General features: G+C 40.4%; 1 protein-coding gene across 4 annotated transcripts in view; it reads right to left on the reverse strand.

Moving 5' to 3' along the window:
- Positions 1-1047: 1047 nt before the first annotated feature.
- Positions 1048-25267, reverse strand: part of LOC111865522 — a 254438-nt gene continuing 230218 nt past the window's right edge. For 3 of the 4 annotated variants that reach the window (XR_002842984.2, XR_004513137.1, XM_033751854.1), the window contains one exon: positions 1048-2314. Coding sequence is in view for 1 of the 4 variants with exons in the window: in XM_033751854.1 (XP_033607745.1) it covers positions 2014-2314 (301 nt within the window). In the remaining 3 variants the exon portion in view is untranslated. Of the gene's footprint in view, positions 2315-24618; positions 25137-25267 lie in introns of those variants that run through there. The other variant, XR_002842985.2, reaches the window with a different exon arrangement.

Below are 25267 nucleotides of genomic sequence, written 5' to 3' on the forward strand. Positions count from 1 at the left end.
TTGGTCAGCTTCACGTTCTGGCAGCTTTAATCCGGGACAGAGCCCCGGGTACCAATTGGTAAGAGGCTTGGTACACCCCCAAACCCGTTCTGGTCAGTATGTTGTAGAGAAAAATCTCTTCTGCAGGATATGTAGCACGAATGATGGAGAAGCGGAATCATATAGGATATTGATGGGAAGCCAGAAAGAAAGAGACCACTAGGAAGACCAAGGCGTAGGTGGGTGGACAATATTAAAATTGATCTTAGAAAGATGGAAAGGGCTGATATGGACTGAATAGATCTGGCTCAGGATAGGGACCATTGGAGGGCTTTCGTGAACGCGGTAATGAGCCTTCGGGTTCCATAAAATGCTGGGAAGTTCTTGAGTAGCTGCAGAATTCGTGGCCTCTCAAGAGGGTCTCAACTCCATGAAGTTAATTTAGTTTAGAGTACATACTTTTTCGGGACAGACTATATTTATGGTAGGAAGAGATCCCTTAGTTCGTTTGTTGTGCGGTTACTCCGCTTATGATGTCGTGGAGGACTTCTGTGAAGGGGGAAATATGCAGAGGGGGGCGAAGTGGGATCAGAGGGGAACTGGCTGTCTGAGAGCTGAAAACATTTGAAATTACTGGGAGTGTGTAACGATATGATATGGGGAAATTCCAAGTACTTGAATTACTTTAAGAATAGACGACATACAAAAGGACTAAGACTAGAGACGAAACTAAGTTCTCTCTTTGGGTAGTTCTTGTTGTGACACTGTGCAGTGTGAAGTGCAAAGAGAAATAATGCAGTGTACCAACTCTGTAACAATGAATTGTAATATCCATATTTTATAGAATAATTTACCATGATGCTAGAGGAAGATGCGAAAATATTAAGGGAGCGATTGTTCTTTTAGTTGCAAGGATCCTGCAAGTTCAGTTTCATGCTTGATAGAGGTTTCAATATTGACAATCTACACAATTAACTTCAGTATTATGTCAATATACAGGGTGTCTACAAAAGGTCTGACACATTTTGATCTTTAATAATTCGGAAAATAACGAAGAAATAAACTGGTTACATTGTTGGATCGAGAAATTAAAAATTTTGTGTCTATTGTTAATAAAGTTGTACATGTGTTCCATTTGTTGCACGTAAAATATCAAGACGATATTCGATTTCTTGCCAGGTTCGGGCAAGCATACCGACATCCACAGTGGTTAGTGCGTCTCTTACTCTGGTTTTTAATTGATAGATGTCTCTCACCTGCGTCTTATAAGCAATGTCTTTGACATATCCCCAGAGGAAAACGTCCAGTTGGGTTATGTCAGGTGATCTTGGGGGCCAAGAAATTGGACCACCTCATTCAATCCATTTTTCTGGAAAATGTTTGTCCAAAGCATCACGAGCTATGGTGCTCCAATGAGGTGTTGCACCGTCTTGTTGGAAAATGATTTCGGACTGAAGCGCTTCAATTTGCGGGAATACGAAATTCTGCAACATATCTAGATAAATGACTCACGTGACTGCATTTTCCGCGAAAAAGAAAGGCCCAATGACTCGATCATGCATAAGTACACACCACACATTCACTTTTGGGGAGTTTCTTGCCATTTCACGGTATTCAAGAGGGTTCTCTGATCCCCAAATGGGTACGTTATGGCGATTGACTCTTCCAGAAATGTGGAAACAAGCTTCATCAGAGAACAATACGTTTGTAAGAAATCTTTCATCATCCTCTGTTCTTCGTAACATATCTGTTGCAAAAACCGTTCTCTTAGAGTCAATTTTACCGACACACAACATATTTTTATTATTATTACACTACATGTTTCGACCTCAAGAGGTCATCCTCAGGTATACGAACACAGCTGTATAATTACACGCAATCACATTCGTCTTTTCACTTATTCCGTTCTCTTAGGCTTATCATGTGGTTCAATAGCTTGCACAAGTTGCATCTTATAAGCATACAGCCGTAATTTCTTCCGTAGAACCTTGTGTACTGTTGAAACTGGCATATTCAATTCTCTTGCCTCTGTTCTCAAAGATTTCCTGTGACTGGTGCAAATGCTTCTCGGACACGCTCAACGTCATCATTGCTTGTGCTGGGAAGTCCGGAACTTTTCTTACTGACAACACTTCCTGTTTCCAAAAATTTCTTTTTGCAGTCTATGATACTGTTTCTAGAAGGAGGATCTTTCTGGTGATGTGTTCTGAAGTTCCTCTGCGTTTGTGTCACCGATTTCATTTCACAAAACCACACAACTATTGGCGCTCTTTCTTGCGGAGTCGCCATTTTCTCAACAATGAACACTGCACTGACAGCTGAACACGTTCGTGACCTGTAAAGAGGAAAAGAAACTTTTTGAGTTGATCTTTCCATCATTGCTAATGGTTTATTTCTGTCATAGGTATTTCCCGAATTATTAAAGATCAAAATGTGTCAGACCTTTCGTATATTGTGGTGTTTAGACCCTTTGCTGGGCAGAGACCTCGAAACGGACGAGTACAGCAGTTGCTATACAATAGGTGGATACACAAACACCCGTTTCTAAGCAACGGCTCTGTAAACATGTTCTCACGGAAAAGATATCCAGTTTATCACTGGGCAACCGCCATGACAACAATAGGACTTTTGGAAACGGTGTTTTCAATTCGGTCCGTGCAAAGTGGTTATAAGGAAGGCAATTAAAGAAGGGATTCGTCAGTTGATGGGAGCTGTTATATTCGTCCCGCAAACCCCTCAAACGTGAAAATATCTTAGGAAACTATACGTAGGTGGCGAAGTTATGAACTGCATTCAACTGGCTTAGTATAGAGTGCGATTAGTTACTTTTATGAACACGGTAGTGAACAGTTGGAAAATCCCTTTGATGAATTGCGTAACTATCGAATGCACAAAAGAGTAAGGTTCTTTTATTGTTAGTGGGGTGGGACTAAGTCCCTTGTACTGCGGCCATTTCTGGCCTATTTTACCAGCCCCAGATGATAGGTGAGGGGTGATTGTGGAGGAATTGGTGGAATGAAGATTGGCAGGGGAAACCGAAGTACTCGGAGAAAACCTGCCCCAGCACCACTATGTCCACCACAAATCCCACTTGACCAGGCCCGTGATCGAACCCGGGCCGCCGCGGTGGAAAGCCAGCAACTAACCGCTTGAGCTATGGCGCGCCCTAAAGAGTAAGTTAGGAAGTTGGTAGGCTGACAGACACCGAGAAAGAATTAAGAAAGAAAATGTATTTCTGAACAATAATTACTGACTTTTTGAACATTATTCACTGTACAGTTTTTCAAACGAACAAGAAGTCCTGGGAAGAACTAATCGCCTACTTTTTCTTGATAAGACATGGATCATATAGAAGAAGGCGAGTCCAAATTTTTTTCCTTTTATTTCATGTGTACTCGTTGCCGCGGTAACATTCTTCTGGAGCCGTTTCATAGCAACGTTAGGGGATTACACATACATAAACTTAGACTGGTAGGAGTATGCCGTTGATATGGGCTTAGGTTCCATGATATACATACCAACTTTCATAAATACTGATTCAGCCTTTTAAAAGGTGATGGGTGGACACACACACAGACAAGGTAGTGATCGCATAAGCACACTTTTATTTTCTCAAAATAAGGAAAGTATGTTAATAAAATCTTGGCGTGGATAATGTTCAAGAAGTCAATGTCTCTATTAATATACCATCGCTACAAACTTTAATCTTACTTTAATTATGTCTGACATATTGCATGATTAATTGCAGCTTTTCACTTAACGATAAACGTATGAGTATAAGTATTTCTATGTTAGCAAGCATAACTCCATGTTTGTTTACGGGAGGAGAGAAGATAAAACTTCAAACTTTGTTTATTTGAGCACTAAATGGAGGTCGGCTTCAGGTTCCAGACACTTTACTCTGCAACCTATCCATCTCCTGTCATAATGGCTTCGGTACATATTGTACCAGCGTAAAGAAATACCCAATATCAACCTTGTACTTACGCATACAAGTGCTTTACATAGGAGGGAGAACCAGCAAAATGGTCATAAATCGATATAAAACGTAAAACATGAGATATTCGAATCTGGGGGAAAAAATATAATATTTATATCTCGGACATATCCTCCACCAACAGATATATTTGACCCATTGCTTTATCAGTGCGTCGAAACCGGCCGCATAGAAACCTTTTGACTGTTGTCTCAGCCACTTCCGCACCTCCGTTTGAACCTCTTTGTCACCAGCAAAACGTTTGCTACCAAATCGTGAACCGCTTTAGGCTGCAAATGCTTCTCACCGTAAAAAGGTAATATTTCTTTATGAATATGATTTGAATTGAGTCCCTTTACTCAGAGAAAAGCGCAGCAGAATGCTGCTCTTCAGTAATAGAGTTCTCAAGTACGGTCGCCATTTTGACTACTAAAACTCAGCCTCTGAATTTGAGCATGCGCTTCTGCTACCTGGACACTAAAGATGCTGGGCTATGCTGGTACCTAGTGATATACATAGAAAACCTATTACAATCACTGAAGATATTTTACGTCCATTTGTGACCTATTTACTGTCTCTCCCTATAATAATAATAATAATAATAATAATAATAATAATAATAACGGAGAATTATACGTAATCTCTTGACATATTTGCATTTTAGAGAACTGAGCATATTCTCACGTGTATTGGGGTACGCGTGACGAAAGTAACGGGTTGTAGTCACGATTATTGGATTTATTAGCACTTCGGTTATTCTCTCTTAATTATAGCTAATACAGCGCTATCGCTGACTTACACACTTTTCAGTTCACCGTTACACACGCACTAGAATTCTCCGTCTTCACTCGTCATCACCTGGCAACGGATCTCAACACAGAAACTATAATGTTCTCACTGTATTAAACACTCAAGATATTACATATAAAGTCTTTTCTTCACAGCCGCAACCTTTCAACTAACTCATAGCTACACTGCACTGCACTGCACTCTGCCCTACTCTAATCTAAGCGAAAGTCAAAATCAAAGTCACATTGTGACTGACGGTCAGCTAGTCAGTAAGTCTTGGTGTCGAGCCCCATCTGGGGCTCATAACGAGATATTTATTATTGTTTAATAGTTACAGTCTTGTTTTTGTGGGATGTCCTCCCTCACGAGAGGACGGGTCTGTCTTTTGTACATGCAGCTGGTCCTCGCCAGGGCAATCTTCCTCGGGTCCGAGTGCCTTGGACTCGCGACCATATTTTACTGTCTCAGATTTGAGACTTCTCTTTTCCGCACGAACTACACAGAAACAAGTCATGTGATTCCTAGCCAGTGACTTATTGTTGCCCTGACTGTTGCCATGCAACGAGCAATAACATCCGTCTACTGAGACACATGTTCCATTGTTGCACGTTGACCGTGTTTACCGAGCCGTTGCCTAGAAACGCTGTGAGCAAAGCCGTCACAATATAAAAGCCTCTCTCTCTCCTTGTGAAGAAATTTTCAGCACTATCCATAAGTGAATGAAGCGGCGCGTCTGACGTCCCGTGTGTCAGTCTTGTGAAAACTTTATAGAGCTAGCTCGCAAATTCAAATTTCCTGTTCGGTGTCAGCAGCTTAATCAATGTGTGTGTGTGTGTGGAATACACATTTGCGGAAGCTCGGTTGGGTATTTGATTGAAAAACCATGTTATATACCTTTCACATGTCAAAATGTTGAGTTGAGATTATAATATTCCACTTCCTACCAATTATATAACCTTTTGATGGGGATGCTACTCAATTGTATATTTCTGTATGCTAAAACGTACAGTCATTTTCTTTTAAAACTGGTTTCCATTCTGCATATGGATATTTGTGGCAGATGAAGGTATGCATTTTTTGTATAGGCCTATGCATGTGTGTAGAAATTCAAGAAATATATGCCCTGCCAACAGAGACTTTTTTAACAATGATCTACTGGCATACAATTGTTTTGCGACTCAGATATAATGAAAGACTACGTTACATATCTAACGCTCCATGGTTCGTATGAAATCAAACTCTCCACGAAGATGTTGGAGTTTCCTATATAAATGAGGCCATAAACAAACAAGCCATCAAGTACAGAAACCGCACTGTGGACAATGAAAACCGACTGATAAAAGAACTCGCCTTCCAACCTTTAGTGAACAGAAGACTCAAACGTCAATGGCCAGAAGACCTATTCTAGGTAACGGAGGATAACCCATCAGTGGATGGTACTCCCTACAAGCCACGCAACGCTCTAACATTTGCTTATTACTCTGTATTAGTACATTATGAGCAGATTGTAAATATCCTAAAATAAATAAATAAATATAAATAAATATAATGAGTAGAAAACTGCGAGGCATGTGAGTTAAGGCTTCACATGTTTCGATGCTGATGTTAAGCTTTCTTTTCTACGTCATATCACCGTGTAAAAATGAATTGTATTGTCGACGTTTCGGAAATTCTATTTTAACATACAAGGCGAAGAACAGGACTGTAGGGGTATCACAAATGAACGTTTCTATAAGATTCCATCACTGAAAAGCAGGATAATAATAATAATAATAATAATAATAATAATAATAGTAAAGTGTCATGCTTCATAACTTGTACTCTTCTCCAAGTATAATTAGAATGATAAAGTCATGGAGGATGAGGTGGGCAGGTCATGTAGCACGAATAGGGGAGGCGAGGAATGCGTATAGGATATTGGTGAGAAAGCCAGAAGGAAAGAGACCACTGGGAAGACCAAGGAGTAGGTGGGTGGACAACAGTAGAATGTATCTTAGAGAGATAGGATGGGATGATATGGATTGGATTGATCTGGCTCAGGATATGGACCAGTGGAGGGCTCTTGTGAACACAGTAATGAACCTTCGGGTTCCATAGAATGCTGGAGAATTCTTGAGTAGCTGCAGAATTGGCGGCTCCTCCAGAAGGGCTCAGCTCCATGAGTAAGTAAGTAAGTAAGTAAATAAAGTGTCATATTTGGACATTAATTATCTCGAATATGGATATAATTTATTTACGTCTCAACAACCAAACAGCGAATTTAAAAATAGAATATTTTTCGAAATAAATACCAACATAATGATTTTTAATATATGACACATACCTAGCAAATTTTTTTAACTTTTATCATTAATAACAATTTTAATATATATAGATAAGAGTACGTCTGCTTGATTCTAAATGAATTACAGAACTATAATGCTTGCCCATTATGTATAAAAAGAAGGGACTAAATATGTATTATAATATGATAGCAATTACTCCTATTTATTTATGTGCTAACTGAATAGCCTAAGGGTAATAATAATAATTATTATTATTATAATAATTCAGTTCTTCATTATTTATGTGCCGAGTCAACAGCCACAAGGCCAATTACAGACACAGCACAGTGTAGATACAAGGTAATTACATTATGGACAATCACAACATAAAATCAAAGACTAATTAAAAGTAAGCACTGGAGGAAAAACACGATAATGCAGACAAGTAAACACTCAGTCTTCTCGGAAGATGCAGATAATTAAGGTCCTTGACCTAATGCTGACAACTTCTTATGAACTAAATGCCCCCAAAATTGACTCGTCTTATTAATTATTAAAATTCATGAGACAACTTTACCAGAATACGCTAATAGATGTGGGTCGTAGTGGGACGTATGGTTTAATACACCTCAGGAATGGACAATGTTCCAAGTACATTTCGTGTCACCATTTTCAAGAGAAGACCCAGTATTTATACATTAAAATTTTCTATGGTCATACCAATGACTAGAAGCAGAACTTGCTAAAAATCCATAAAAAATTGACGCGTTAGAAGTTACACTACCAAATTCACGGCGTCATGTTATAGAAGTTTATTGTGAGGCGCTCACCATCTTGAATTCACCCAGAAATACAGTATGATTCTAAATTATCGTCGGGATTTCCGTGGCCTGTAATTTTCAAACCGGAAATAAAAGGAAAAACTGCTATCGGAATATGAAAATATAACTCAAAAAGTTTTATTACATATAGAAAATATGCTGCACAATGCTAAACAATTTACGTAAGCAGGTTTATTTTTGTTTCCGGTTTCAACAATACAGGCCACGCAAACACCGACAATAATTTAGAAACACATGATATTTCGAAGTCTTAACAAACTTGATCGCAATTACTTCCCTATATGAAAAATTAAGGAATAATTGAATATTCCAATCTTGCCTCACTTTATACATATCGTCCAAATTTCTCATGCAATTGCCACCAAAACTCACAAATCGTCTTACAGCAATGAGTCGTGTGGTTTTAAACGTCGGAATAGATATCCGAGAGACAGCCGCATAGCAGAAAATTGCATTTCGATTGACGCCGTTTTGCATTCTGCAAAGTTGAAAATAACTCGTTGCATTCAAGTTACTAGTCCCTGTTCGACCCATCAGTATAAAGACCATAACTTACGATCGAAAAGTGGAGAGGCATGAAAGAGAGAGAGAGAGAGATAGACATGTAGTCATCATTTGGCAGAGAGAGACAGAGAGACGAGGCTTACAGCATTGTAGCAGGGACCAGACAGGATCAATTGGCTAATCAGGGTCGTTTGTCTCGCGGGAGCTTTGTGTGATGTACAAGGTGATTAGAATGGGCTTAGTAAGTAGCTTGCTCGCTTATTGTACACGACCATGTGGCAGTTAGCTCTTTGGAGGTTATGCTTCAGTGACTATTGAATAATAGCCTGACTTTTGTGACGTAGTGCGAGAGATTATATTTTGACCCTCAGCCCTGGTTGACCTTCCAACTTTCACCTATTCATTCCCCCCCATTTTGTATCGACGAACTGACAAAATTAGACGAACTATTGTTCGTGGATGCCTCATGACTCCAGCTTTTCATTCGTTCAGATGTCCATATATACCATTTGTGTGTGTGTGGGGGGGGGGAGGATTCCCCTGGGTTATGTATGAAGTTTAATTCAGAATGACTTCGATAAGTTGCACAATACTGATAAAATTTAAGATTATTTTTTAACATCGTTGTGGACGATATTTTAAAAACATAGCCTTTTTTAAAGATAAAACCCCAGTATTACTAACGATCGAGAAATTTCATTAAAAATTTCATAAAAATTCCATTCTGTCCCTCAGAATCCAACTATTTTCAGACTGCGCTCTCTCTCGGATATGACAACATATAGTCCGGTAGATAAGAGATAAAGCTATCCCTGTAACAGGCTGTGAAGGCCCACAGGGCTGTGAGACGTTGAGGTTCCCACATTTTCTAAACAATCGGCTCACAGACGGCGGTGAAGTCAGCCTTACGTGCCGGCCGCCCTTTACCCCCCAGAAAGATTCCTGGTACTCACTTCTGTTAGAGGCTGAGCCGACTTCAGGCCATAGTGCGGCTGGAAGGATTAGGTCAATTAAAAAAATCCACGTCATCGGGACCGGAACCCGCATCCTTCCATCTTGTATCATAGCCCCTCAACAAACCATGCTACCGCGTAAATAGCTACCAATATTTGGAGTAACTTAATGACTACGTCTGCAGGGCAGAAGATTACAAGCGTCCCATCCAAGAAGGCCACAATTTTAATACCGTCACGAGTTTTAGGGGTGCGACTGTTGGATGAGTTTTGTATTGGCTGATTGGACTTATTGCACTTATACACTTAACTCGTAACTACAGGTAATACAGAGCTGTCGCTGATCTACACACTTTCCAATTCACCGTGGCACCCACACTACGGTTCTCAGTCTACACTAGTCTATCATGGCAACGGATTTAAATACAGTAATTATACCAGTGTCACTGTAACTGCAGTACACATGAATGTCCTTTTTTCTTTAAGAGCCTAATTTCTTTCTTGTCATCTCCTCTCAATGATCTCCTACTCCCACAATTATCATTTCAACTGAGTCTGAGTCTCATGTTATGACGGACGGTAAGTCGGCAAGTCTGTCATAGCATAAAGCACACATCTGGGGCTTACGACAAGATTTTTGTTACTGTTTGACAGTTACGGCCTTGTTTTTTTTGTGGGCTCCCTCTCTGACGAGAGGACGGGTCTATCTTTTGTATATGCTGCAGGTTCTTACCAGAGCAGTTCTTCTCGGGTCCGAGTTCCTTGGTACTCAAGACCATATATTACAATCTCAAATTTGAGACTTCCCTTTTCGTCGCCTCCTATAACTCGCAGGGTCACGGTGGAGGTACTTGAACCCGCCTCCACACGAGCATCATCGTTTCATCATGATGCCCGTGTGGAGGCGTGTTCGAATACTGCTGCTCGGGGGCAGATCCAATTGAAAATCCTACTTCTATCGTTATGGCTCAATAATACCTCGACTATTGCTTCTGTATTCATTGCCGCGGAAATCTGTTTACCAAGCCATTCCTTAGCAACGAACTTCTACTCTGGCTACGCTATTCCGGGTTTCAGGCGTCATATCATAATATTCCACTGTGAGAACCTTGTTCAGTATTGAATTATAGTTGTATGTACAGAGCAAAGTTGTGGTTCCATCAGCATTCTAAAGTAATAAGGGTACAAAATTAACATTGAAAAAATGTCGGTTTCGTTTTTAGAAAACACAAATATTACTCTTCAACAAATGTTGGTTATTTCTTGCTCAGATACAGGTATATATATATATGACTGATCCTTATAACGTGCCCTAAGAACCATAATAATTTCTTGACCTCACAGATAGGAATAACAGATTGTTGCACGGTACACAAAGCACTTAGGCAGGAGCCAAAAATTATTACCATATTTGTACTCATACTAAGCTCTTACTGAATAATACATATTTTTAAGTGTATTTTTCTCTTCTCTTTATTTCCCTTCCGACAGTACATTAACGTTTGTTGCATATATTTATTTTCGTGCTTAATTCCTTCCCATTCGTGACTAGAGGGTTCCTCCTCAGAGAAATATCAGGAAGTCCATCAGAGAACAAAATTATATAAACAGGGTCTACTTCACATTGTAATACGTTAAATTCCTACTCTATACTTTTCATTTCTTTGTTGAAATTTTCGCGATTTTATGATATTAGATGTAATTCGTTTTCATTGTGTCCATTCGACTGTCCGTGTGCCAAATTGTTCTTCAATAATAAAGACTTCTGCTTGATTCAAGTCCACAGTAGACAGATTTACATACATACAGTCATATATACGCTTTATGGTCGGAAGAGACTAAAAGAAGTAAAGATACCCGTGTAAGAGGCCGTGGAGGCCCACAGAGATGTGAGAAGTGGAGGCTCCCACATTTTCTCTAGACAGTCGGCTCCAAGATGGCGGTAGGTTTGTCAGTCTTACTCAATTTTGTTAGAGGCTGGGTCGACCCCAGGGCAATAATGCTGCGGGAAGGAGTAGATAAATTGAAAAATCCACTTCATCGGGACTCTAACCCACCATCTTCCGGCTTGTAGCACTGTGCCTGAACCAACTACGCAACCGCGTGACTCAGTCGGAATAGGCTAGTCATGATATCCTCCCTACACTCCCTCAGAGCACTCTATTCTTCCTACCTAACCCTGGGATAAAGGGGCCGGAACGTGTAGTTGACCATTCATCTGTATCTGATTACTACAACGTAGACTAAAATGCGTGGAAGCCATACCTCCACTTCTAGGAGTACAGTAGAACTTGGTTATAACGTCATCAAAGGGACCTAAAAATAGTGTCGTTATAAACGAATGTCGTTGTAACCGAAATGGGCACTTCCACAGTAGCCTTATGTTAGTCACGTAAAAATCTACCAAAAACCGAGTTAAAATGTTGCATTTTTTTTAGTGAAATACGTAGTTAAGTACAGACTAACGTAACATTAACGTGGAATTGCCCAAATATGTAATATCAAAGACATATTACAGCGCTTTTCACTGACAATACACACCGCACTAATACTGTATATTAAAGGTAGGCCTACTCACCAAATTACAGTAGATTACATCAATTGTTGTGCCTTACTGTACCTAGATACGAGTACAGTAATCAGTTATCTTCATCTGTTTCCTGTTACTTGCCCAATACACACTTTCTAAATTACGTTCAGTGTCCATATCAGAGAAATTCAGGAATGAAAATGACGTTACATACGAGGTTGATGCATTTGTGCATGTCGTTCTAAGCAAGGTATAAAAACAGTTGCTTTATGAGGAATTAGTTCGTACCATTGAATATTTGACGCAATAGACAAGGTGTCGCAGAAACCGATGTTGCTATAACCAAGTTTTACTGTGTATCCGTCATAGCATGATACAAAAGACATGCAGGATTTCATGTTCGTGCTCCTCGTTTTGTTCATACTTGTATATTTAGGAGCTCGCCAAACAAACTCCTTGAAAATCTAACAGTCACTCGTTTCGTCAAGGGACTTCCGCCTTTTATGGAACCAGAACGGTCATTGCTTTGTTTATGAGAGCAAGGTAAAATAAGGGCGAAGGTGTCTCTTTGCTTAATTAATTAAGCACCACACCATGAAGGCGTATGGGAGGGTGCAGGTATAGCCTCACTTTTCTTGACCTCGGCACTGGACGAATGTGAGTGGTCAGCTTCACGCCTTGGCCGCTTTACTCTAGTGAGACAGACCCCCTCTCTCCCTGTACCCATTGGAGAGGAGACCAGAGAGCTGGTACACTGTTGTACTCCACAGCGTTCAGACTGGTTTTGTCCCCAGTCTGCTCCCTACCTAAAGGGTAGCGGTGGATCTTTCGTTGAGGTTAAAACAGCGGCTTACTTTACTTTTACATAGCGTTGGTCACACTGCAAATTCCAAATCTGCTATACTATTTACTTCGTAGGCTATTCAACAAACACAAAAAAGGCGTAATATACGTATATCTTATTGTGTAGTTTAAATGAGTTCTGTTTGTTCAGTATTGTAGCGTGTACGTATAACTGTTGCTATGCAACGATCATGAGATTGGTAGTTATGCCAGACCCTTCTGCACAACGGCTTGGTAAACAATTTCTCGCGCAACGGTTACATGTACAACGGGGAGAAAGAAGTTTTATCTACGCGGTCCGCGCCGAGGAGATAAAAAGAAAAGAACTAGGGCAACCAATTAGTCGTCAGTTGTCGGTTGAGAGTTGAGTTCTGCAAGGGAGGTTGTGAAGACAGGACCTGAAGGCGGGAAGTTAAAGAAGCTCTGCTCTTATAAGCTGTTGCCAGAGAACGGCGATGAAGACACAGCAGGCTGGAAAAGGCTTAGCGGGGATTGTGGAAATTTGGGACAACTTCACCTTTTTTACCTTTACAAGCTTGGTTTGTAACATGCGGAAATAAGAAATTGACACAGAATTTACATCACGTGATTACGTGCAGATTCTCTGATGGAATAATAATTTAATAATTAATAAAACTGTGAGAAGTTTTGCGTGGAAATGTGCAATGGATTCGGCTCACACAGGATACGTTTCACTGGCAGGATTTTGCAAACACTGTCATGACATGTAAGATTTGAGGCTTTCACGGCGGTGACTATGAAGAAAGAAGTCTTCTGGGATTTGGCACCGTGATGTGGTGTTAACCGACGTTTCGGAGGAACGTATCACCTCCATCTTCAGGTTAGTCTGCTTTTACCGGTTCTCACGGTCTCTTCGCTTGCGGATTTCTTATATTTTTCCTTCTACCCTGAAGATGGAGGCGTTACGTTCCTCCGAAACTCGGTTAACACCACATATGCACTGTGCCAAATCCCAGAAGACTGCTTTCTTCACTGTCATGACAATTCGGGTTCCATAAAACTGCAAGTTTCTACTCCGGCCCTAAACAGTCACAATAACGTAAGGGAGACGATTAATTAATACACTGTTAACGAAATCAGGGTCCTTGATCTTTAAACCCTGCTCCCAGCTCATCAATACATTCTATTCGTAACAGGCTGTACTTTTCGACACAAGTAGGCGCAATTTTGCAACCATGCTGTGTTATATTACATTGCCACCATCTGGCAGTGAATCAATCTCTGTGTGACGTCATATGGAGCATGTCGAAGGGCATCCATTATGTTGCAATTGCAAACTGTGACCACTGCCGCCGTGGCTTGTCACTCCGTTCATCTACATCGCTTGTGGTGAGGACACCCCCGGCCGCACCCTCTCCGCCCAACACCCTCGTGTCTTGTCAATTTATATCATGAACCCGAACCGACAGACATAAGTACAGTCTTCTGCAATGAAAGAAGGCGTTGCGTCACTCATTTTTACTGGGCAGGGTGTCTTGTCAGAGCTGACAGGTTGCATATCCTGGTGTCATTTACTTCATAAAGGTGGAAAAGTGCACGTCCAGTGGAGTACATACGTTTTTCACACGCGCTCAATAATATTCTGTGGGTTAAGGGTGATAAGGCCGCCTCTGTGGTCTAGTGGCCAGAGTTACTGGCTACAGATCCAGAGGTGCCGAGTTCGATTCTCTGCGGTACCTGATTTTCTGAGGTGTAGTGGGTCTGTAACGGGGTCCACTCAGCCTCTTGAAGATAATCGTTATTTCAGGGAAATAGGGATCCGGTCTAGAAAACTGAGACTAACGGCCGTGGGGATCATTTGCGCCGATCACGCGACATCATATATCCGCAAAAGTTGGTACCAACTTCGCCGAGAAACGGCGGTCGCCCGGTCGATAAAGTTAGCTTGCGGACTACAGGCCACGGAGATTGTTTGCTCGGAGGGGCGATATGGTTCGTTTCTTCCGGTGCAGTCTCCCTCGTTGCTTCTCTATTATCTTTTGTTTCTTCTTCATCTTGAATCGATTCCTTTTATGGGAGGATGGCGAACAATGTTCGTCTAAACTATTTTTAAAGTAAAGGAGGTTAGGAAGGAAGGGATGTAGAATTGTATTAAATTGAATTCAGGATAAATTACGCGATTTTAATGACCCTGTCACCCAAATGATACGAACTCCTGCCACGACTCATTATTATCTGAAACAGGAAGGTCAAAGTGAACATATGTATTGGGCACTGTAGGCATGATACACACACCATGTTTAATGTACTCTCTCTATTATTTCAAAAGTTTTAATGATATCAAACGCATGAAGTGACACACCGATAAGCTGATAGCGTGTCTTTTCTTGAACTATAGCAAAGATTTTAAAGGCAGAAGCTGCAAATTTGCTTACCATGTAAATTGGCCAGAGAAAAGTTTTAAATTTCATGCTAACGTCTATGTTCAGGCATTTATTGATAAAAGCTAAAAAACTCTGTAATACCCATGCGTGCTCAGAAGAAACATTGCTGAGTGATAAATAAATAAATAAATATATATTTTTTTTCATTTCCGCTACAGCCCTCATTTGGGCCTAGGCCTACCTCCATGAAACTCTCCGTTTCACTTCGGTTTACTAGATCTTAGACATACGGCAGGACTCCTTGGACGGGTGATCAGCTCGTCGCAAGGCCTCTATCTGTACACAAACCTGTACTTAATCCGTTCCTCTTATACCTTACGGTGTCGAGGCTTTTTTTTTCCATTTTGATCATTTTACAGAACGTAGGACTTCTTGAACGAGTGTTCAGCTCTTCGCAAAGCAAATATATACATATACACATATAAAATATCCATGCCTTGTGTGAGATTCGAACCCATGATCCCGACTTCCGAGCGAGCGAAAACAGTACATGCCTCAGACCGCTCGGCTGTCGTGACCGGAGATAAATATACAAGTTTGAAAATTTTTAAATTTACGGGAGGAACATTTTGGGCATAAATTTTTATTTCATTCATCCTTACAACTTTTAAGGGAACATTTTTGTGTGTATTTATACGACAAATCAGTATCACGGGCGACAAGCCCATCCCATCGGATGGTAGGATGGTAAGCCATCTTTTTATTATCTAAGACATAAAAGGCAGTCGAATTCGACACGAATAAATAATTCATTGTTGTTTATAATATGACATTGGGCAAACTGTATCCTGAAACAGAAACATAATGAAGCATAGGATTCTTGCACATTACAGGGGGTAAGATAAAGTTTTCCCTGCATTTAACCAAATAATTAAGCACTATGCCATGAAGATGTATGGGTGAGTGGATATATACTTGTAGACCCAAGTTTTCTTGACCTCGACACTAGTTGGAGGTGAGTGGTCAGCTTCACGCTCCAGCCGCTTTACCCCCGGGGAAAAAGACCCCGGTAATCATTGGATACGGAGAAGTTCATGGAGGTAGGCCTAGGCCCACTGGGACTGTATTGCCAAGGAAAAAAAAATCATTGGTTAGGAGGTTGGGTGGATCCAAGAGCAGGTCTGGACGACATGGAGAAGTGAAAATTCTTGATCCTACCGGAACTCGAACTCGGACCCCTCGGTCTTCCAGCCGGTAGCCATTCGCTATACCGACTGCAGTGTGCCGGCTCTTATTACGTAGGGTGAAGCTGGAAATTGTATCTAATGATCTAGATTACCTAGGGTGCACGCGGTAGCGTAGTCAGTTGAGGTACTATGCTACAAGCCGGAGTGTTGCAGGTTAGAATCCCGAGTGAGTGGATATTTTCAATTAAGCTAATCCTTCCAGCCGCACTATGGCCCTGGGGTTGACTCAGCCTCTAACAGAAATGAGTACCAGGGATCTTCCTGGGGTGTAAAGGGCGGCCGGCGCGTAAGGCTGACAACCTTACCGCCATCTGTGTGACGATTTTGTAGATAATGTGGGAGTCTCGAAGTGTCACAACAGTATGGGCCTCCACGGCTTGTTACAGGGATAACTTTATTTTTTTTAATCTATGTATTATAGCAACTTCGTACTTTTGAATTAAATGTAATTATATGCACCCTCTTCATTGTAAATACATAAAATGGCAGTCAAATTCAGTATTCTTCAGACTTATAGACCGGCAATAATAACAATAACTCTTCCAGAGATTAGTTCATGGATTGAGTTTCCTGTAAACAATATTTATTGGCGTGCTTCATCCTGCAATATATACTACCAGCCTGCCCTCGCAGGGTCTGCGAAGCTAAGTGGTAGTGCAGCCATAAAGTGGCGGCATATAAGTGCACTCGTGGGGGGTTTCAATTGCTATTGCGGTCCTGGAACGTGCTTGAGAGTTGAGACAATCGGAGAGAAATAGAGTGAGAGAAAAAAGATAAACACAGAGGGAGTGATAGAGAGAGAGAAACTGAAAATATTACGAAGCAGTCTAGTGATCCAGACATTGACATCCATATATTAAGTAACGGATACGGCTCTGGTTTACATGCAGATGGTCGCATGTCCAGAAAGCTCGGTATTTCGGGGATAAGCGTCCGTTGAATGTTTGTGTTTTCTTTGAAGGGACGCCGTCATGAAATAAGACCAGCTAAATAATATTTTCCAGTTATTCCTTCAACAATTAAAAAAAAGTAAGTAAAGTAAGTAACAGGCCGTGGAGGCCCATAGGGTTGTGAGATGTTGAGGTTCCCACATTTCCTAGACAATCGGCTCACAGATGGCGGTAAGGTTGTCAGCCTTACGCGCCGGCCGTCCTTTACTCCAAGAATTTTCCAAAAATATTCCTGATACTCATTTCTGTTCCAGGCTGAGTCGACCCCAGGGCCATAGTGCGACTTAAAGGATTAGGTAAATTGAAATATCCATCTGAAAGTGATTAGATCCTGCGACCTTCCGGCTTGCAACATAGTGCCTCAACCAACTACGCTACCGCGTTCGTCCTTCCTTTAACAATTAAACAAAATCTTCAGGGAAACCATGGAATTTCTCTTAAGAGATCATAATAGGCCACCAGGTCTACGTTATTGAAGGCTCACAACCCTTATCTAAAATTTATCGCATGAATTTTCGTTCGCCTTGACCCGGCACAAACCATAATTTTCTTAAATTTAATGTATATTTTCTCACAGATGTTTCGTCCCACAAAAACAGTAAAATTTACGATCAGTATGTTACCATTATTTTATAAGTCTGAACTGTTTCACAGATTTGAAACTTTTTAATACACTTTCGCGCCATAAAGATTGGAGTATATGTTAACCCCGCACATTAGTTTGAACATCCGGATGTGTTCTCTATCCACGCACCACAACTTGTTTCCATCTTGTAATAAATACAGTGATTCAGAATGGAATTTTCATGACTTCATTATTTTATTTTTCTAAAGCTCATTATATCTAATATATGATATGATAGATGAACATGAAAGAGTGGACAATACATATATTTTAATTTTATATTCTGAAATATTCTGAAATATTTATGCATCAGCCTTTTACTTTGAGAGTTGTTATGGACAAGAATAAAATTTCGCAAGAGCCTGCAGATGTATTACATTCCTGCATATAATAAAATTAATTGAAAAGACCCGAATACTCGCATAATACTTTGGAATAATATGCAACATTTTAAGGAATTAGCAGTTTAGTTTGATAACTTCGGAAATTTCTCCACCTCTGGTGAATATATGTATATTAGTACCTATTATATGAAAAGGAAGTAAAGGTATCCCTGTAACAGGATGTGAAGGCCCATAGGGTTGTGAGATGTTGAGGTTCCCACATTTTCTCTAGACAATCGGCTCACAGATGTCGGTAAGGTTGTCACACTTAAGCTCCGGCAGCTCTTTACCTCTAAGAATATGACAAGAATATTCCTGTACTCCTTTCTGTTAGAACTGAGTCGACCCCAGAGCCACAGTGTGGCTGGAACGATTAGGTCAATTGAAAAAAATCCAGTGACCACATCGGGACTTGAATCTGCGACCTTCCGGTTTGTAGCAAAGTGCCTCGACCAACTACGCTACCGCGTGCCCCGTACTTACTGAATAGGGCTACCAATTTTAAGCAAGTATTATATTTATATATATTGTGACGTGACGGAATAGAGAGTTGTTAGTGACGGTGTTTTCAATGCGGTCCAAACCGAGGCTACATAACGAGGATTAGTATGGCAAATTAGTTGCAAGTACAGCCTCCGCATGGAGCCTGATCTCTCCCCACGTCTAAGAGAAAGCCCCGTTTATATCTGGGAGCTAGGGTCAAGTTATTTCACGTCGTCTAGACGGCCATTGGGGCTTATTGGGTATCGGTGGGGCTGTTTCCTCGGGTGTAAAGAGGCAGGAGCGTGAAGCTGACCACTCACCTCCGTAAAGTGCCGAGTTCAAGAAAATATGGATCTTACATCCACTCCCCCATACGCGTTCATGGTGTAGTGCTTAATTAGTTAAGCACAGGGACAATTTCAGCTTCACAACTTCACCAAACTTTATGTGCTTTGCTACAGATGTTGCTGTCAAAGGAAAAGTTAAATATATGTATATAGATGATTTCCATAGTTTTGCTTTAAATTATAAAATGAACCCTCAATTTGAAATGTAATATGAAGATATCTTAGGTCATGTCACTTACAGATATTGCTTTAATTAGCATTAATGCGTCTTCCACTTCAAAATATTTATGCGAGTATAAAAATCGGTATTACTTTTTGTAGGGCTAGAAAAATAAGAAGTGAGACAAATTTCAGTTGAATATCGTGGATAATAAATTCCACGAAATCAAATTTTCTTCAGGAAGTTATTCAGGGCAGAGAATATGATAATGCTAAACCTCTGTCTCTATATAAAATAAGTAAAACAGGCTAAACGCCATCCTCTTGGCACTCTGACGTCATTATTTTATGCCACCGTTTGTTTGCTTTACCTAAATGCGTCCGAGTTCTACATATATACCCAAACGGAACATAGGACATTTTACATCTAAGAAGTAATTTTCCTCAAACTGTCTTTCAGTTCCAAACTTGCCAATAACTAACATCCAGAGCATGAGATAAGACAATATAAATAATGTCATGGTAACGGAGGGGGTTGGAGGGTTGGGGGGGGGCGCAAACTTACCGAACCTCACCCCTTCATCCGCGTTGTATACGAGCAATGTAATGCGCTGGAGGGAATTTTTATACCAGGAGGAGAGCGGAAGAGTACGCGGCCGAAATCCCACCCTTGGGAGGCAATAAATTAAGTGTCGTGGCAACAGACCAAGATTATGTTCGGAGAGGGTGGAAGGGCCTGAAGTGTATATGGTGATTGGGTAGGTTGGCAAGGGTGGAGAGGGGCGCGTGGTGCCCTTAACTCAAGTGTAATTGTGGTTAAAATGAAGATGAGTGCAGATTTTACTGACCCGCGCAAAAGAAGAGCTAACAATTGCTATTATTTATAAGGGAAATAGTGTAAGTAACATCGCCCTTAGAGAGGGGAGTGTTTCAGAAGGACAGGATCAACCGGTTCTCATCTTGAACCCCACATAAGCCAATATAAATTAGTAAAGTCAAGGAGGATGAGGGGGCAGGGAATGTAGCACGAATGGGGGAGAAAATGAATGCATTGATGGAAAGCCAGAAGGAAAAAGACCACTGAGAAGACCAAGGCGTAGGTGGGTGAACAATATTAAAATGGATCTTAGAGAGATAAGATGGGATGTTATGAGCTGGATTGATCTGGCTCAGGATAGGGACCATTGGAAAGTTCTTGTGAACACGGTAATGAACCTTCGGATTTCATAAAATTCTGGGAAATTCTTGAGTAACTGCAGATTTGGCTTCTCCTCAAGAAGGGCTCAGCTCAATAAGTAAGAGACAAATGAGACACTGATGTAACGCGAGGGAAAATTTATGCATGAAATAGATCACCACTAATCCAGTGAATTAAACGCAGAATGTAATTAGATTTTTGGTATATTCAAAGAACACAGGCAGAAGGCGATACACCTTGCAGGTAAATAATCGAGAAAGATGCGTTTATGAAATTCCACATGCTAACATTTATACATCGCTAATTATTTCTAAGCTTAAAGTTTCTACAATAACAACAAACAACAGCAAATGGAAAAAAAAATAATACTCTGATATGCAGACTTACTGCCAATAAATTCGATTACCAATCCAAATTTCGTCTATGGTCATTTATCATGAGACAAAGTCCTTAATTGTACCTATAAAGGCACGAATAAGAGAAATTACTTCCTTTCAGATCGATACAAAAAAGCATCTGCACAAACAGAGATTTCCGACGGAAACACTACTCTATTTTTATAGCAAGGAGCCCGGAAACCAACCGCTTTCCGACGTAATGACAGTCAATTGTAGACTTGTCCTCATAACTGTAGTATTTTGTCTCTATACCATTGGAAAGACCTACGCATTCTAAGGACTTTTAATTTACGAGAAGTTTGCAAGACACGTAAAACAAAACTGAACTTGTGTACAGCCTGAATAATATTCTTTATTGAATCACATATGGTCTCTTGGATGAACATTTTAAATTGTGTATTAAACAACGACTAGCTAATTAGTTCTTCTATTGTTACTTCATGTAGCTGTCCCACTGACCGTGTAGAGAACAACGCTTCCCAGTTAGCTACTCCACTGATAAGAGCTACGAATCTGTTTCGGTCATTACCTAACAACGGCCGTTGTTTACAAGGTCATTACTTAGCAATGGCTCTGGCCGCGCCATAGCTCAAGCGGTTAGCGGTTTTCTCCGAGTATTTCTGTTTCCCCTGCCAATCTTCATTCCTCCAAATTCTCCATCACCATAATCACCCGGGGCAGGCTACAATAGGCCAATCATTGGCCGCCGTGCGGAGTGGACCCAGTTGGACTCTACCCCTTACTAAGCGAAATTAAAAAAAAAAATTATCAATGGCTCTACATGCTGCAATATATTTTACGCACATTATTTCAGTATCAACAAACATGCTCGTATTCTATTTTTAATCTCAATTTTAATACTGTTTTCATACAATTCTCCTGGTATCCGAAATGGTTTCTTCTCTTCAGGTTTTCTTACTAACATTTATTATGTATTTTTAATTTCTCCAGTGCATGTATCAAGAGCAGCTACATTTGCTACCGTGTTCGTGTTTCAGTGCGTAATTCAAGTCTGTACTTTCTCTTGACTGCTGCTTCTTATTTTTACAGGCAGTGCACATGCTGTAAATATTTCGTTTTGTTTCATCTTTCCTATTTCTAAACATTAGTCTTTTTAGGAAACGACCCCTCTCGGACAAGGCAACACATCTTCCTAGATTAAAACGTCACAATACCCCCACAAAGTCCGAAAAAGATTCGTTCATCTGCCAGGCCGTCCGCAGTTCTGCAGTTCATCTTTGTGCCTGCTAGCAGAACTAAACTTGGGGAGCAAGTAACAATGGACTGCAAAGCTTGCAACTTGACTCTCAGCTCTGCACATGCGAAGCGTATCAATGAAATCTTAATGGAAGGGTGTGGTCTGTCCGTCTTTTCGCAAGCTTCTCTTCCGGAACCACTCAGAATTTTCGGCGAGTTTTTAATCTTAAATTGCTACATTTAAAGTTGTGGAAAGAAGTTAATTTTGTTGCATATGAGGCTTTCATTGCTGTGATTATAAATGGTTCTGTCTCCTTGTGTGTAATGCCCTGTAGTATAATGAACATCAACCAAAGTTTCGAAAGAATTTACTGCCTCCATTCTCAGAGACGAAGAGTAAGCCAAAAGAGAAACAAGCATGAGCAGGCAGTAAGTTCCCTTCCTTCTTCATTCTAGTTTGTTCCTCTTCGATATCAGTTTAATTTCAGTGGACTACACGCCGTTGTTCCCCGGGAAGCAGAATTCTTCAAGTTAACTTTGGTTGGTATGTGCGAAATATTGTAGTTATAATCTACACTAAACTCAGTTTGAAATATATAAATTTAAAACGTTTGACTGTACAAAAGGAAATTGTTAGATGTCAAAGGACATAAATGTATTCAAGACATACAAATTTTATTTCAAATATTTGTGATAAGGTATACAAGGAACTGCTATTAAAATAATTTATGGTCCTAAACAATGTTAACCACGCAGCAAATTTACCGGATTTCTACTGATACCTGCATCGAATTCTATCACTAACTTCGGTCTTACCCTCCCCAGTGACGTACTACTATTCCCTAGTCGATTCAGATGGATTTCCAGGTTTGCCGTCTGAGTATGAAAATAAGTTTGTATCTACAATAACTGAATATTATATGTGTACCAGGCAGAGTCAGTAAATAGGTCACAAATTAAAGTAAAACAGTGTAATGGATATAATAGGTTTTCTGTGTGATCACTAGGTAGCAGCACAGTCCAGTTTTATGAGAGTCTAGGTAGCAGACGTACATGTGCATGTTCAGAGGCTGGTTTCAGTAGTCAAACTGGCGATCGTACTTGAGGAGTATATTACTGAAGAGCAGCATTCTCTTGTGCGTATTTGTGAGCCCATTGACTCATTGCAAAACATATTAAGAAAGAAATGTTTTCTCTTTACGGTGAGAAGTGTTTGTCACACAAAGCTGTTCACAACAGGGTGGCAATTGTTTCGCTGATGGCGATGAGGTTGAAACGGCGGTGCGGATGTGGCAGAGACAACAGTTAAAAGACTTCTATGCCTTAGATTTCGACGCACTGGTAAAGCGATGGGACAAGTGTATAGATGTTGGTGGAGGATATATCGAGAAATAAATGTTCATTCGAGGCTCGAATATCACAGGTTTTGCGTTTTATATCCATTTGTGACCTACTTACTGACTTTTTCTCGTACTTACAACACTGAGGTATAGAAGCTCCCGAACACCACGTTTGAGACCTTAAGGCCTAGTCCGATATGGAGCACATCTTCCAAATCTTGATTTGCTTTCATCTTTCATGGAATAATTCTAACATTTTTGTGCTCTGAACAGTGTTTTGCAGTTTTGTATTTTCCTCACTTTCCTTGATACCCCTATTTATTATCGAAAATCCTTTCTTCCTTTTTGCATTCCTCTTGCTTTAGTTGACGTTACACTTCCTCCGAAGAAGTATGTAATATACTGTCTGATTATTTTGCAGTCTGGAGCGCTGGGAAAATAGAAAGAGGAAGGAATGTGGTAGGGGGATAAGAGATGATGTTCCAAGCAGAAATTTCGCTGAAACCATACGTTTAAATTACGCAAAAATAAGCATACATTACATATTAGTAGAAATATAAGTGATGATAAAACTTTTAATAAAATAGGACAAAAACGGTTAAACCTTCGTGAGGTTCAGGCTCTCATGGCGGTGATTAGCAGACAAGCTAGAATGAGCTGTAGACGAGTATACTATGACATTTGCATAAAATTACGTTAATGATTATTATACAAATATCTTCTTGCTACCATTCAGTCCAGAACCTTCTGTCGTCTCGTCTGCTGCCTAAAAACAAAAAAATTGGAATATACAAAACTATAATTTTGCCTCTGGTTCTGTATGAAATTTGGTGTGAAACGTGGTCTCTGACATTAAGGGAGGAACATAGACTGAGGGTGTTTGAGAACAGGGTATTGAGAATATTTGGACCGAAGAGGGATGAAGTCACAGGAGGTTGGAGAAAACTGCATAATGAGAAGCTTCATAACTTGTACTCTTCTCCAAATATAATTAGAATGATCAAGTCAAGGAAGATGAGATGGGTAGGGCATGTAACACGAATGGGGCACAAGAGGAATGCATATAGGATATTGTTGGGAAAGCTAGAAGGAAAGAGACTACTACGAAGAACAACGCGTAGGTGAATGGGAAATATTAAAATGGATCTTAGAGAGACAGGATGGAATATTATGGACTGCATTGATCTGGCTCAGGATAGGGACCAGTGGATGACTCTTGTGAACACGGTAATGAACATTCGGATTCCATTAAATGCTGGGAATTTCTTGAGTAGCTGCACAATTGGTGGCTTCTCAAGAAGGGCTCAGCTCCCTGAGTAAGTAAGTGCATACAAACACTTTATGAACTTGTCAGTGCCTTTCACAACATTGACACATACGTTTCAGTCTTGTAAGTTCAATCTTCAGGTTTAATTAGTGAAAGTCGCAACATTTGTTTTCTGTTGTAGCTGCCCGCCTCAAAGGTGATCCTTGCCGTAACAGTACTGTAAAGTTTATCGTGTTTTAGAATAGTTAATATCTGCTTGTCACTAGCCGCTTAAGATCTTAATGTCGGCTTGTCTGGCACTCCAGCATTTCACAGTACACCTCTGCAGCTATTCTTTTCTTACGTCTTGTCGTTCCCATCACTGAAATATCTTACCGTCTTCCAGTAAGAGTTTTTATTTCAGAGAAGAATGTTATATGCCTCTTCTAAACTCACGCTCTGTTTCTCTTCAACTTCATACGTCCACTGAGCTCGGCCCCTTCCCTCACACAGAGCAACTCGGGAACTCCACGCGTCCCTAATACAAAAAGTTATATAAAATTGTTCCTTGCGTTATGATCAAAATAAAAATCTTCTACTTTTACAACTTTTATAATATAAAAGTGTTGCACCACAATATGAAGCCATATTGAGATTTCAATTAACTTT

This window comes from Cryptotermes secundus, unplaced genomic scaffold, assembly GCF_002891405.2.
Source record: "Cryptotermes secundus unplaced genomic scaffold, Csec_1.0 scaffold560, whole genome shotgun sequence".
NCBI classification, from domain to species: Eukaryota; Metazoa; Arthropoda; class Insecta; order Blattodea; family Kalotermitidae; genus Cryptotermes; species Cryptotermes secundus.